Source organism: Kogia breviceps, chromosome 4 (genome assembly GCF_026419965.1).
Source record: "Kogia breviceps isolate mKogBre1 chromosome 4, mKogBre1 haplotype 1, whole genome shotgun sequence".
Classification (NCBI taxonomy): Eukaryota; Metazoa; Chordata; class Mammalia; order Artiodactyla; family Physeteridae; genus Kogia; species Kogia breviceps.
Genome location: NC_081313.1, coordinates 142,409,342 through 142,425,125, shown reverse-complemented (window position 1 = coordinate 142,425,125; position 15,784 = coordinate 142,409,342). Strand labels below are relative to the sequence as shown.

The following is a 15,784-nucleotide window of genomic DNA, read 5'->3' as shown; positions in this document are numbered from 1 at the left end:
CTTGGTAGCAACTAGTACTTCTTTCCTTCATGGTACTTATCCCAGTGCTATTAAGTAACTGTGTCCTAAACTGTTTAAGGTCTGTGTTTCCCATTGGACTATGGATTCTGCACGGGCAAAGCTTCGTTTGCCTTGTTCCCCACAGTATTTCTAGGGCCTGGTACATAGTCGCAACTAGATAAATGTAGTTTAATAAAAAAGTGAATGAGATTCAAGTTGCATAGCAAAGGAATGAGAACTCTGTATACACAAGGAGTGGGGCTGGATCAGGAAGACTGCCATTGAATCCCTTTCATGTGAAGTCCAGCGTTCTGTGTTACATGAGCCAACTCTCCAGGGAAGACAGCATCCCTGACAGCCACATGTCCTCCCTACTTTGGGCAAAGCAAGAACAAGGTACCTTCCCCAGTGTGCGTGGTTCTGGAGCCAGGTGCTGGGGCTGGCTTCTAGTCCATGCATCACCGTATCCCCGTAGTCCATAAAGGGCTTGTTAAGTCTGCAGGAGAGACTGCATAGTTACCAAGAGGCAGTTTAAATTAAGATAATATACTGATAAGTCAGGAGACACATAGCAAGACAGAACCCAGCTAGAACGGAAAGAACACTGGGGCAGAAACCCAAGTTCTAGTTCAGGTTTTGACACCTGGTATTATTTCCTTGGTGGCTTGTTTTCCTTACCTGTCAAGTGGGATGGTGACTATATAACATGGGTAATAATACACACCTTGCAGGGGTAAAGTAGTTCTCATATCCTTGATCCCATTGGATCCTCATGACAATTCTCTGAGGCAGGGTTAGTCATGGATTGTTTATGCCCAATTTATAGATGAGCCAAGCAGATAAGCACAATGGCCTGACTGAGATCATCTAATGAGTCATGTGGTAGAGCTTCATTTAGGTCCCTGCCCCAAATGCTTTTCTCTTTTTCTTGGCCTTGTTGGAAGAAATTAAGAAGTGAACTCTTGTTATATGTGGGATGCTTCTGGGATGTCTCTGAGAACCAAGTACCAAAGGAAGTGACAAGAAGACGGTGTTTTCCTCACCTGTGGCAGAAGCGCTGGGCACACCTGACCAGGATGTGCATACAGTGGCAGGAGATGATGCCCATGGCCAGCAAACTGAGAGGGCCCATCTGGAGGAAGGGCCAAGGGGCAAGGGAAGAGAGAAGAGAATGGACTTGTGAATAACTTGTCCAGGAGAGATTTGGTAGTGCAGATATTATTCTGGACTCAAAGAATTTTCTAGCAAACTGGTTTGCAAACCCTTTTTAGCAGTAACAGCAATTCTTTCTTTTCTTTTTTCTTTCTTGAAGTATAGTTAACTTACAATGTTATCTATTCTTGCAAATATGCTCTCAAGTCGTACTTGGGAAAGTGCAAAAGGCATTCACAATGGGGTATTTTGGAAGGAGTAAGGGCTCAGAACTGTGGTCCTTAGTGGCCTCTGAGGTGTCCCTGAGAGCTAGTGCTCTACAGACCACAGCTGGAAAACTAGTCATAGTCCAACCCTTGCATTCCACAGGGGAGGAAGCTGAGGCCTGGACAGTGGACAACTGACTTGCTGAGGCCACTCAAAGTCTGTGGCAGGGCCAGAACTCAAACCTAGGCTAGATATCTAGACTCCAAGTCTGGACCAAGCTGCCTTTCAGAAAGATTGCTCACTGTAGGCCACTATAAACCTTTAGAGGCTGTCCTCCTACCTCCTTGCTACCATCCAGTTTTACTCGCCCCACCTGTGACAGCCCCTCTTACCAGGATGCCTGCATTCTTCATAGCCAGGGGTAGTCCCAGGACCCCTGTGCCTATGTTACCTTTCACCAGGTGAACCAAGGTCTGGAATGCTCTAAAGGAGAGGAAAAAGACATGAGCATGTGGGTGTGCAGAGGTGAGGAGATCCAACAGGCATTCTGTCCCAGCGTGCCCACACCTGAGTTGAGCTGGATAGGTGGGCTCCTGGTTGTCTCTCAGTCTCCACGGCCTTTGCTGGCACTCTGGGTCTCGTGTAGGGTGACCAACCATCCCAGTTTGCCCAGAACTGTCCTGATTTTATCAGCTAACACTCAATATATGCCATTAGAACACTTACTATATAACAGACATTATGCTAAGGATTACATGTATTATCTCATTTAATCCTCTTGTCAAGACAAGGAAGCAGGTTATTGCCCTTATTTTGCAGTGAGGAAACTGAGGAATAGAGATTTTTTTAAAATGACTTATCCAAGGATATATTGGGGAGCCAGAATTTGAACCCAGAACTGCCTCAGAGTCTTTGTTCTTCATCCCACTTCTACTGGACTGCCTTCCAGAAAGGAGCCCAGAGAGAGATGGGTTAAAGGGACAGCCCCACTTCATAATTGAGGGAAGTAAGGCTCAGAGAGGGCAGCAAACAGCCCAAGGTCACAATACTGGTGGCAGATATAGGACTGAACTCAGAGAAAAGGAGAAAGGGCAGGCAGCAAAGAGAAATCATTGTAACTTCTGAAATGAAGAGGTCAAATGACTTGGTCCTCATATGGGGTCTGTTGGGACAAGGTTATTTAGGGTTTGGGCTCCAGAGGGATTTTTTTTTCCCTCAGGCCAGGACATCAAACTGGGGAATGGCAAGTCTCCTCCTACCTCCAGCAAAAACAAAACCCAACACTCAGACTTTTAAGACAGATGTGAAAGTGGTCCAGAAGACAAGGTCTAAGCCACCGGGTCTAAAGTTCTAGGGAGGTATCCTCTCTGGTGGTGAATTAACAAAACAACCTATTTTTACACCTCTTTGTACCTGGACAAGATTAAACTAAGATGAGTATCAGGTTAACATTTATAACTTGAGAAACCTTGGAAATTCCCCATGAGAGCCTTCCAAGTGAAGAGACTTACTATGAAGAACAGCAGAGGTTATTATGGAAGGAGCCTGGTCTCTGGGGTTGGACAAACCAGGGATTAAAACCCAAGGCTGCACTTCCCTGGTGGTCCAGTGGTTAAGACTCCACGCCTCTACTTTGGGGGCACTGGTTTGATCTACTACTTAACTAGCTGTGTTACCCTGGGCAACATGTCCACTTTGCTGAGCCTCTATGAATGTTAGGAGGAATATTTTTGGAAGAACTGCCCCAAACATTCAGGAACTAATATAAATGTTCTTTATATTAATCCCTGAATCCTCTAGCTTCCTGAGGATCTGCCCACTTACTTGTTAAGGGTTAAAAGATAAAAACTGTGGGAAAAAGAGGGTGGAGAGTCTCTGTATCCCTTTCTCTCTCCCTGTGGGTGTCAACATCGCTGATTGAGCACTGCACCCCATGGCCCTCCAATGACGGGCTTGTTTTGCAACTAGGGTCAAAGGGTCACTTGGAAATTTCTAACTAAAGGACTTAGGAAATCAGAATTTAACTTTGGGCCACTCATACAACTTAATAATGTGGTGAGTTGTGCAAAGCACTGGGCTGGGAGGCAGGAGACCTGGGTTCTAGCCTTAACTCCTTTGGTGACTTCGGAACGTCACTGTAGTCACAGTAGTTGGCTTATGGGCACTAAGCTTGGGGGCTTCCTGCACAAATCGCCTTTGCAGCCACCCTGGGAAGGAGCCAACTGTTATTTCACAGGGGAGAAACTAGAGTACTAAGTTCTATCACTTGCTCAGGCTGGTAAGTAGCTAAAGTGGGAATTCAAACCCCGGTGAGCTAACTCCATAGGTACCATGCTTACCCAACCTGTTTATTACCTCCCTTCAAGCCAGGAGCTAGTTCTGACTTGCTTTCTTTCTTTGATTCTTAAGTAGCTAACATTACCATCAAACTAGATCTTATTGGGTTGGCCAAAAAGTTCGTTCACGTTTTCCATAAGATGTCACTATTCCAACCCAACCGTTCAGGACTGGTTCCCTCAAGGCCTCTGATGGAGAAATAGCCCACCTCAGCAGTGGATGGCCCCAAGGCCTGGAGATCTCACCCTTAGGATCCTGAATTCTTAGCAACCTTGGGGGACTAGCGAACCCGGTCACAACGTCAGTCATTGTGTCCATCCCTGAATGGTCCTGCAGGGTGGCACTGCGAGGAGCTTTGCCTGCCTCTTTCTCCCTCTTTGCTGCACACTGTCCCCCGACCCACACAACACTCAACCTTTCAGATGTAACCGCCACAGGCAACCTCCTTAAATTCACACTGCCAACAATGTGTCCCCATTTTGCATATGGGGAAAACTGAGGCTTTGAGAAAGAAGGAGCAGACTCACACCTTGGATGCAAGTGACCTTTCTACTACACTGACAGGGTCAACATTTTCTTCATAAAGCTGCGGAACCTGACCACCACGCCAGCCAGTCGCCCCACCCATTTTTCCTCAGTGAACTAGCCACGCTGCTTGAATGGTGGAGGCGAAGGGAGCTGGAGCTTGGCTTCCCTGCTGAAACTCTTTCAGTTATCACGGTTTGAAAGTCTCACGAGTGACCCTCCCTCTTCCCCCCAAACACACCCCAGGGAGGTGGAAGAAACTAGACTCTTCTACATACTGTGCTTTTGATGTTGTCACTGCAGTTGTCAATGGAAGTAGAGGCCCGGGTAACTGCAGGAAGGGGGCAATGATTGGTTGTCTGTGGTTTTAGCTCAAGTGTCACCTTCTCCACCAAGAAGCTGGGGATTCTGCCCCTCTCCTGGACATTATCAGGACTGGCCAGGAGCAAAACTGACTCTAGGGCTATACTTCAATTTAAAACAAACAGACAGGGGGCTGGATCACTCTATCCTAAGGGCTTTCTGACAGTCTCCCCTCCTGCCCCTTTAAGTTCTCAAGTTGACTCAGTCTCTGACTGCACCTTTTGCAGCTCTGGTTTCCCCAAGGCTGCACGATGGGTTGGGGGTCAGACACACCCGCCTCAGGGTTTTTGCCACTGCAAGCTTCCAGGCTGGAAGCCAGAACTGGGGATGGCAGAAAAGAGCACTCACGTTATGCCCTTGGTCGTTTCCAAGTCTGGCGACTCAGAAGGGCTTCCATCCAAGAAACCGGAATCCTTGTTCTGCAACTTCTTGGCACTTTCGGAAGAGGACTTGAGGTCCAGTTTGAGGTCAACAGCTCCCTGGGGACCCCCGGCACTCTCTGTCATGGGCATGGCTGTTCGCAAAGAGAGGGCGCCCGGTGATGGTGGGGTCTGCACTGAGCAAGAAGGTGTCCAGTCAGGTGCAAACCCCAGCTCAGCGGCTTGTGCCTTAGCAGGCGCTGGCCAAGCGGGAACGAGGCTCCGCCCACCTCCTCCAGAGGGTGGCCTCCTGCCCCTACGAAGCCCAGTGGAAGAGGAGCAACGGCCAGGAGGAGGAGGAGAGGAGGGGAGGGCACTGGGGAGGGAGTCATCCTCGCTTACCTAGCAATAGTAACGGCAACAGCGACTACGACACTGATCATTTTGATAACTACTATTTATTAATCACTTCACTAAGGGATAGATGCTCTTCTAAGTGCTTTACCTATATTTTCTCACTTAGTCCTATAAATTAACTAATGAGGAAATCAGGCTCTGAACTATAGGGACCTGCCTAAAGTCACATAGCTAAAAAAGTGACAGAGTAGGGACGAGAGCTCAACACGTCAGGCTTCTTTTTTTTTTTTTTTTTTTTTTTTTTTTTTTTTGTAGTATGCGGGCCTCTCACTGTTGTGGCCTCTCCCATTGCGGAGCACAGGCTCCGCGGCCATGGCTCACGGGCTTAGTTGCTCCGCGGCATGTGGGATCTTCCCGGACCAGGGCACGAACCCGTGTCTCCTGCATCCGCAGGCGGATTCTCAACCACTGCGCCACCAGGGAAGCCCACGTCAGGCTTCTTAGCCAATAACCTATTTCTACATCCAAGAGAATATCTATCCCGCCCTGCCACCTGCGCTGCTGGGGCAGGGGCTCCACTTCTCACTGGCTGCATGCCTGCTCTAAGGCATCCTTCTGGAACCTCCCTTTCTTAAGTTGGAAAAAAAAGGAGCAATTACTCACCTCGAACTGCTTCTTAGCTTCTGTGAGGCTCCAGGGAGAGAGGAGTGGGGATTCTTTTGGAAAGGGGCAGAGAGGCAGAGATTGTTCAACCCTTAGCCTAGCGCTGGCCTCAGGAGAAGTTGTGAGTTGCCTAAGGTCACATGTGGCAGTCAGGACAGAACTCTGCAGCTAAAGAAGGCTTTGGAGGTTTCTCTAGTGTTCCGTTCTCTGTCATTATCTCTGCTTCAGTGACAGATGAATGGGCCAAAATTTCCTCCTCCCTCAAAATTACAGCATTTACTCAAGCCATACCATTCCCCACGTCATCATCTCATGTGCCACGAGCTTTATTTAAATGGTCTCACAGCTAACTGGTAGCATTCGAGACAGATTTGTCTGGGCCCCTCCCTCACATGGGACCCTTTCCAAGGTCCTACATGCAATTTTGAATTTGTAATTTTGTGTTCTTTTTCTTAAAGAGGCTCTCTCCACCCCTTACTGCTACCCCCAATCCCCTTCCCAGTGGTATAAGCTTCAGACTCCACAAAGCCTGTCTACTTCTCTGGGTAGCACTGTTATTTTGTTTTTACAGATGTGGAAACTGAGGCTCAGGGAAGTAAAGAATAGCTTGCCCAAGGCCGCAGCAAATCCTCTGCAGAGCCCACTCTACCCTAGTCAGATCTTTCTATCTCTGAAGGCTGAGGCTTTGACCACTACACTGACCTACTGGTTTGAATCCTTGCCCCACTCTTCAAGTTTCTTGCCCTGAATCAGCTGAAACACTCACTGTGGTTTGAGAAACATCCTCTATTCCCTTGTCCAGCACCATTTACATGGCAGTATTCCTGGCCTGTGGGGCGACAGAGATTCCATAATGTGATGCTAATCTCAGATCTCATCCACCAATAGATCTTTTTTCTTGTTCAGCCAACAAGATCAGTAAATAAGACTGTCTTGAGATGTTCAGATATAAGAATAGTTCTTGGGACTTCCCTGGTTGTCCAGTGGTTTGGACTTGGCGCTTTCACTGAGGTGGTGGCCCCAGGTTCAATCCCTGGTCAGGGAACTAAGATCCCACAAGCTATGCGGTGCGGCCAAAAAAAAAAAAAAAAAAAAAAGACTAGTTCTTGCTTTCCTCTCCAGGTTTGGAGAAGAACCCTAAGTTAATCTTCAAGCCTTTGGGAACAGGGCTGCTGGAATATCAGAATTTGGCTGGGTCCCTTCCCAGATATCATCACCTACAAGAAAACCTGCAGGGCACTGCCTGCAGACTTCCAACTTGCTGTACCACCTGTCAGCAGGCAAGAGGGATTCTTCCAGGATGAGAGCCTCAAAAATAAGCCCTTCTAACACTGGTCCAGGCATCTGTAGCTCTGGGTTCCACTACAGCTCTACCATACAGCTATTGTGATCCTGGGAAAGGTATTGCTCCCTTTTCCCCCTTGGTGAAATAGGTACTAGATTATAGAGGACCTCGGAAGGACTGAGGACCCCAGGGCCTGTGCTTCTCATTCCCACTGGATGCTGAGATGCAGGTCCAGCTCCTCTTGGGTTGGGGCACATACAACTTATGTGAGGACAGCCTAAACTGCCTGACCTCTCCATAGAAGGTGCAACAAATGGGATTTAAGTAATGAGAATCATTTACGACCCTTTAGAGTAAACAGAGAACCTTGTGTTTTTTATTCTTTTATCGCAGTTTGGAAAGTTGGTGTGTTATCAGAATCATCTGGGGAGATAGTAAAGCACACAGAGACCCAGACTTATTGAAGTAGGGAGAATTCGGGCCTTTTTATTTTTACCAAGTTCCCCAGGTGGTGCTGATACTGGCCAGAGTTTGAGTTCCACTACTCTATGGACTAGGAAGAATTGCCCCTCTTTAATAGATTAGAGAACTGAGGCAGACAGCTGGGGAATGCTTTGCCTGAAGTTGTACTGAGTTGGCCAAAAAGTTCGGATTTCTGTAAGATGTTACAGAAAAACCTGAACGAACTTTTTGGCCAACCCAATATAATCTGGTGGAAATGAACACAAGTACTCTTTGGGGCTGGAAGTTAGGGACTTCAAAAACAACAACGAAACCAATACTCAGGTGGAATTTATTACCCCATCCTTGTTTCCTCAGGCACCTTTTCATAGCCTGTGGTTGTTTACTATGGCTCTCCTGTTGCCTGGATAAAAATGATAATACACTAACATGTGCCTAGCTCTAGACTAAGTGTGTTACATAAGGTAGGCACTCTTATTATCCTCATTAGATGAGGAAACCGAGGCTCAGAAAAGTTTACTTCACTTGCCTAAAGGCAGGGCTCTGATTTGAATCCAAGCCTCTGAAGCTGTTGTTTAGTTATTCCCATGTTCCCTTATATCCCTTGAGCACAGTAGAAACTCCAGAATTAAAACAAAACAAAAAAACCCCTCCCATGTACATAGTTTATGTGGTTCAAGACTTTGGGGTTTCATGCATCAATCAAATTTCCAAATGAATTTTAGGGCCTGCCATTCCAGTTCTGCAAGGATTAGGTCATTAGCCACTGCATTTGCCCACTGACAGTGCACCCTGAAGGAAATTCAGGAAGCATTCTGTGCTTTGACTGGCTCTAGATAGTTAAGATGCATATCTAAAGAATAATTCAATGAACTCAGATGCTTGCATCTTCCCATACAAAGAAAAACACTAAAATTGTTAGCTTGAGATGTGTGTTCTTTGTGATTATCTTTTGATGTTTGACTATGTTTTTATTTGTTTTTCCAGCAGAAAAACTCATATATCCTGGTGCCTCCCTTATCTCTTTGGATAAGATACCTCAGAGGTATCTGAGAGGCTGGCTCTTGGGCTACAGTCCTCAGTAAGGTTCCTGAATAAATCTTAACTCGCAATTTTTAAGTTGTGCATTTTTCTTTCAGTCAACAGTTTTGGTGACCATGAAAGGATTCAGAGAAGACTTTTCTCCTTTGAACTCTATAAGGATCCAGGGTCTTGGTGCTAGCAGAGGCCCCTTGTGCCTGTCTGCCTCCTCAGTGATTCCAGATGAATTTGGTTGAGTCTCTCCTGGGTCCTGGATCTCCCGTTATTGGCTGATGATCCTAAGTTTTATTTAGTGGTGGATAAACTCCTCCCTGTGAGGAGTAGGTCTTCCGTGAACTTAGTTTCAAGAAAGGTACCTGGGTTGCCCCAGTTGAAAAACACTGAGTAGGTTTAGACTGAGTGATTAGGTAGGAGACTGGCCTGTTATTGTCCCTTGAAGTGGCTACTTTAATTGAGTTTGTCAGAATAAAATTAAAAATGTTACATGAGAGTTTTCAGCTCTGAAGAAGAAAAGGGACATCTCCTCCCGGCAAGCAATGGCTTTCTCAGGCAACTGAGAAACTTGCAGGAGTGGTGGAGGCAAGTCTTCATACCAGGTAACAGTTCCATAGGGAAACCCAGTTATTTAATTTAAAAAACTTGCTCCTCTGGGGAACCACGTATAAGAGCTGGCCACTCAGTGATCTGAGCAACCACGGCGGTCTTAGATTGCCAAAGGGAAAAGCTAAGACATGTAAAAGAGCGGAAACGACTCTAGGGTGACACCTAGAGGAGTTAAGCTCACAGACAGCACCTTGGCCCACCACACAATCATCAGTAGCAGTTTCATCCTGACAAACCAACCCAGAATGGGCAACAAAGCTTTCAAAATAAAAAAAAAAGGAGCAACAGATTTGCCAACCTCCAACTAACACCCCAGCTTGGTTCACATACGTTACCTGTGAAAATTATACTTAACAAATGCTTACTTAATTGGGGAAAATATACTAAAGGAAACCTCAACCTAAAATGGCCAAATTGGGGTTCTTTTGACGTTCCAAAATTAATTTTTGTGTGTGTGTCTCTACAGTTAAAGAGCAGACTGAATGGAATGCTTATTTTGATTGGTATTTTAAAACTTCTGGAAGAGGAAATGATAAAGTAACTTCTTTGTGGGAAACCAACCAAAAAATTGCTTGAAACAACATCAGAATTTTTAAAAAGCTGCTAATGTTAACCCTGCCTCACTCTCTGCTCCTCCCTCATATCCTCTTTTATATGAACTGCCTGACCCAGATGCTATCTCTCTCTCTCTTTAATCACCTTTGCCCCAGATGCTTCCTCTTTCCCCAGTAAAGGAGAAATTTGCATTTCTCTCCCCATGACTTTAAGATGTAAATATTCTAACTGATCTTTTTAGGCATTTTGTTCCGTGTTTCGAGAGCTTGGTCTCTGCCATCCAGAACGTACACATACATTTGGCAGTCAGTCAAATAGACTCGGATTCCGAGCAGTCTCTGACTGTGTCAATTTTCAGGGAAATTTATCAGAAGGGATCCCAGCCCATAAGGAGCCTTTGTCATCTCAGCCTTTGCTGCATCACCTCTACAATGCAGGCCTTTACTTTCTTAAGACTATTTTGGGGAGTAAACTTTCTGGATCTTGTGAAAGCTGCATCTGTAACAGGGAAGAGCCAATTCTGAATCCATGGTGGATCTGTTTCTTTTACTTGAACCTTTGCTTTTCATTGCTTTTGTTATTATAATCACTGTCTAAGGCTGTAAGCATCCTGCCACAGGGTACCAAAGTGTCTTTGCTCAGCTCACAGAGACATTTTGACCCTACCCACCTGTGAATGGCTGCAGAAAAGAAGAAATTAACAGATCCCCTCCTATTTTGCAAGATAAATGGCCTTTTTACTTTACTTCCTCACCTCTCCTCCCTCTCTGTTCTATAAAAGAAACTGGCATCCAGACCCTGATAAGATGGTTTTGGGGGACCCTAGTCTGTCATCTTCTCGGTCTGACGACTTTCCAAATAAAGTCGCTATTCCTTGCCTCAACACCTCGTCTCCCGATGTATTGGCCTGTCGTGTGGCGAGCAAAGTGAGCCTGGACTCGGTAACACATCCTCTGAATTCTCACTTGAGGATGACTCTTGTGTCGTCTTGGATTGAGTTGCTATTAAAATACTACTCATCAATGGCCAGACAATGGATCCTTTAAGTTGGAGAAACTTCTAAACTGGTAAATTTTTAGAGAGTTCTCTTATAAATGGCTGTTTTATTGGTACCATGGAAAAACCATATTAGAAGGTGGGTACAAAAAATATAACAGCTAATCTTAAGAACACCCTTAACTTAAAACAAATTAAACAAACAAAAAATGGTTTAGGAAGCCTTATTTGTGGTCTTGGCTTCCCTTCAATGGGTTTTAGAGATGCTAATACAAATATTAGATTAATTAATGTTAATTAGGTTGATTAACAAAGAAGCAGCTGAGGAGAAAGTCATGAGATTTCTCCCCAACAAGGTGGAAATTTTAAAAGTACTCCTCGCAACAGGATGGAAATCTTTAGATGGTTATTAAGAAGTGGGATAAATAAAATGAATGGATGGGATTAAAACAAAGGTTTTGATACAACACCACCTAAAGCTGGATGAGCCAAAGAGACGCTGTTAGCGTTCTCCCCACCCCCAACATTAAAGGGAGCCAAACAAGTCTGCTCTGTTCAAAAAAAATTTATAAGGCTGGAAGAAAATTACACTGAGATACTTGAGCAGCAATTGCTTGGGGCAACAGTTAGATCAATTAATCAAGTTAAAAGATTGACAAAAGGGCCTGAGTCCCTTGGCTCAACGCATCACTGTGGACCCCAAAGCCTTTTACACAAAAATGGATAAAATGGCCAGGGGATAAAAATGAAAGTTTCTGAGACTCCTTGTAAGACCAAGGCTTGTTAATAGGTCCTAATGGAAGCTAAAGTTAAAGGTATAAGAGTTAATAGAATTGAGATGAAAGTTGATAAAAATTGATGGGCTTTATATAAGATGGTTACACCTCTTTTGCCTAATTATAATTAGGGGGATAGACATTTTGCCTAATTATATTGTGGGATAGACATTATGTCTCACTGGGGAATACTTGCATAGTATTCCTGGTACTAGAAGACAAGGCGCATAAATCTGCCCCCCAATCAATATTAATTAAAATACTAAAAGAAACCAACAGCGTTACCAGAGCCCACACAATATGAAGTAAAAACTGGGGGCTAATATTCAGGGGATAATAAAAGTAATAATGGAGACTTTTTTTCCCCTAGGGTAAATTGCTCTGGGTTTAACTTGTGCACTCAGAAACCAGGCCTTTGTTGAACGCTTTGTGCAAACTTCTGGAAACATAATAAATTGAATCCTAAAGTTCTAGAACATAGAACCCTTGATTTTCAGTTTCGTTGGAAATCTACTTGCTGATATTAAAAAAAAATCAAATTAAGGAAAATGTAGTCTAGCAAATCAATCTTCTGATATAATTTAGGTGGCAGACCAGTTCTTTGGGGGAATTAAAAGCAGGTATCTTTGTCTTGCAAATCTCTACAAATCAGAAATGTAAATATAGCCCACAATGACCTCAGACAGAGCCTAATTAGCTCAATAAAGTAGAACCTGAAGCCAAAGAGGGAAAAAGAAGGTTTTAAAATTCAAACTGCTTGAAAGCCTTCCTCACCCAAAATCTTAATTCACAGTCTCCATAAAGATTTATTAAAAACAAATACAAACCTTAAGAGTCTTCTCCACAGGACTTCTCTGGTGGTCCAGTAGGTGAGACTCTGCGCTCCCAATGCAGGGGGCCTGGGTTCAATCCCTGGCTGGAAAAATAGATCTTGCGTGCATGCCGCAGGATGCACTAAGCCTGCAGGCCACAACTGAGTACACATGCCGCAACTAAGAGTCTGCATGCCACAACTAAAGATCCCGCATGCCACAGTGAAGATCCTGCGTGCCACAACGAAGACCTGGAGCAGCCAAAGTAAAAAAATTAAAAAATAAAAAATAAAAAAAAGTCTTCTCCACAAATAGTAAAAAAGCCTTAGGCATCTAAGCAAATAAATTTAACTTATTCCAAAGTTTATTTATAAACTAGTAAGTTTATACTGTATCATTAATACCTGATTCATGACTAAGTTTTAAAATGAAGCTATGAGATCTCTGGTAATGTCTGTTTATATTCTGTGAGTCCATTATACATGTGATATGTCTCTACCTTCAGATAGTATTATCAAATTTATAAAAGAGCTCTATTTAACTGACTTAAAAGTAAGTGCTTACAAATTAAATATTTCGAAATGTTACAGAAACTAACCCAAATGAATTTCAAGTTCACATGATCTAGGAAATATTCAATATTAAGTTAATATTTGTTATTAGAGTTTGTTGGTTTAATTAATACAGGTTTACTAAAAGTCAAATAAGGTTATATTATCTCTCTTATAAAATTCACCAGTAAGGACTTCCCTGGTGGTGCAGCGGTTAAGAATTCGCCTGCCAGTGCAGGAGACACAGGTTTGAGCCCTGGTCTGGGGAGATCCCACATGCCATGGAGAAACTAAGCCCGCAAGCCACAACTACTGAGCCTGCATGCCTAGAGCCCATGCTTCACAACAAGTGAAACCATCGCAATGAGAAGCCTACGCACTGCAATGAAGAGTAGCCCCCATGTGCCGCAACTAGAGAAAGGCTGCATGCAGCAAGAAACACCCAACGCAGCCAAAAATAAAATATTAATTAATTGATCAATCAATCAATTAAAATAAATAAATAAAATTCACCGGTAAGAAAAATAGCTTAGAATGATGGCTGACTTGGTCTAATGTCTCATAAAAGTTTCATCGGTAATCTAAACTAATTGTTGGGAGCAGGTGAATTAAATAGATATAAATGGGGTAAGAGCTTTCAGGTGATCTGTTTAAGAATACTTACATGTTATGGTATGTCTACTTAAAATTAATTTCTCCAGATTTTTGGTAACTTGAAACCTGAGAGTTTTTGCTAAGTTAAGTTAAATGATAGAAATTCATTAAATATCTAGATCATTCCCAAATAAGATACTGAAACATTAATTACTGAACAGAAGCTTCCTTTTAAAGAGAAGCTAAAGATATTTAGGACTGAAATTTCAGTGTAGCACCAGGGTGCTACAGTGAAATTTTTCTATAAAAATAGCACATTAAAAAAAAATCATAAATAATATTTATAAGTTTACCAATCTATAGAATGCTAGTGTAAAAGACAGTTCATAATTGCTTACTTCTTGGTTTTCACTAGAAATTAAGCAAAAATAAGGAAAACACCTTTATATGAAAGGAAAAGGTATACTGAATGGAAATGAATTTTGCTAAGAGCAAAGAAAGTAACTTTGTCCTGCAGAGAGACAAAGAAAGGGAAAACACAGGACAAAATCTCAAGGTGAAAAAGAAAGGTTTAGAAGGTTTGTGGGAAAGGAAACCCAATAAAAGTTCTGTACATGGTCAAGACTGGCTAATATTGGCCTCTCGCCTTCTGAGATGGCCCACACTCTGTGGAGTGTATATCTCCCTGAATAAGGCTTCTTTCACTTTGGCTCACCCTTGAATTCTTTCCTGTGCTGAGCCAAGAACCCACACTCAGCAGCCGTCCTAGGGATTTGCCTGAGACCTGGTATGTGACCACACTCTCACACCCCACTTTCTTTCCTGCACTAATTTTGTGATCTAAGCCTGGCTGCAACGCTTGCCCTCGAACAGTTCTCAGTAAGTAATGATCTTAAGGGAACAAAGGAATGCAGGAACAGAGAAATGGCAGTCAAACAATCTTGTGGTGGTAAAGCAGAGTCTTAGTTCCTCCCAAAGGATATACGTAATAATACATCTTTGAGTTCTGCAGGAACTGAGGGCCCCCACCCACGTGGAGGACAGAATGATGATGTGGACCCTCTTCACTTCAATCAACTAAAGCTTGCACTTGGTCAACCTTTGCCCCAATTCTATGCGGTTTTTTCCTCTGCTCAAGCCCCCTCATGAATATGCATGTGCCCTTAGCTTAAAATGTCCGCAGTTTTGCTGTCTGGGGAGACACTGCTGTGGGAAGGATCTTCAGTGTTCTCCTTACTTGCTGCAAATAATAATTAATCCTTCCTTCTCTCAGAAAAAAAAAAAAAAAAAGACTGGCTAATAGTAAAATTTAATTGAGCAAATAAATTTTAATATTAAAAGTAAGCTGGTACAAAAACTAGAATTCGGTTTTCTATGTTAAGAGAACAAAGTTTTCTTAGAATACTGATCTGCTTTTGGTAGCATATTGTAAAGTTTCTTTACCATTTAAACAATCTGGTATAACTTTCCATTGTTGTCTTTAAAATCTTTTATTGTCACTTTGGTTGAATGAATAAGTATTATTTCACAGTGACCTGTGATCCTATTTGACCAAGTGTTTTAAAACCTTTTGTTATCTTTGACAAACTTTCCCAAGTCAAATTCTAAATGAAGTTTTTTTGACCTCTAGCTAACTTTGGGATGTTTCAAAGGACCCCTGAAATATCCCCCAAAGAGAGATATTAAACTAATTACATTTATTTGGTAAGCTTAATTACATGGGAAACATTGTCAAATAGGTGGTAATAAACCTTCTTAGGTTATATTGTATGGGTAAATGTCACTAATATAGATACCCAAAAATTATACGGAATGCCAAAAAATCTGGTATGTCCTGTTATGTTATCAGTCATGATTCTAGTTACCTTAAAATGTTGTATGTCACAGAAATAACTAAGTTTCTTTGTTAGTTGCATGTAGTCAGATCTTTAACCATGCCATTTTAAGTCTTGTGTCATTTATAGATAGTCATTGTTTTATTCTGATGCTTCAAGAAGATCTTCAAGAATATTCATAAAAGCGACTTTTTGACAAATAAGGTTTCTGACTTTTAGATCGTATCACTAAACTTAGTAAGGAATTACAAAACTCTAATGAAAAACCTGATGGCTTCTTCAAGATCAACAGGAATGAACTGCATGGGACT

General features: G+C 43.0%; 1 protein-coding gene across 2 annotated transcripts in view; it reads right to left on the bottom strand.

Moving 5' to 3' along the window:
* The window catches only part of LOC131755871 (proton-coupled amino acid transporter 2-like), a 97,324-nt gene that overhangs the window by 23,416 nt on the left and 58,124 nt on the right, over positions 1-15,784 (bottom strand). For both annotated transcript variants that reach the window (XM_067033414.1, XM_067033413.1), the window contains 5 exons: positions 12,509-12,744; positions 4,933-5,098; positions 1,752-1,842; positions 1,044-1,132; positions 401-496 (listed from right to left, as the gene is read on the bottom strand). In XM_067033414.1, the coding sequence (XP_066889515.1) occupies positions 401-496; positions 1,044-1,132; positions 1,752-1,842; positions 4,933-5,096 (440 nt within the window). In that variant the 5' untranslated portion in view covers positions 5,097-5,098; positions 12,509-12,744. The remainder of the gene's footprint in view (positions 1-400; positions 497-1,043; positions 1,133-1,751; positions 1,843-4,932; positions 5,099-12,508; positions 12,745-15,784) is intronic.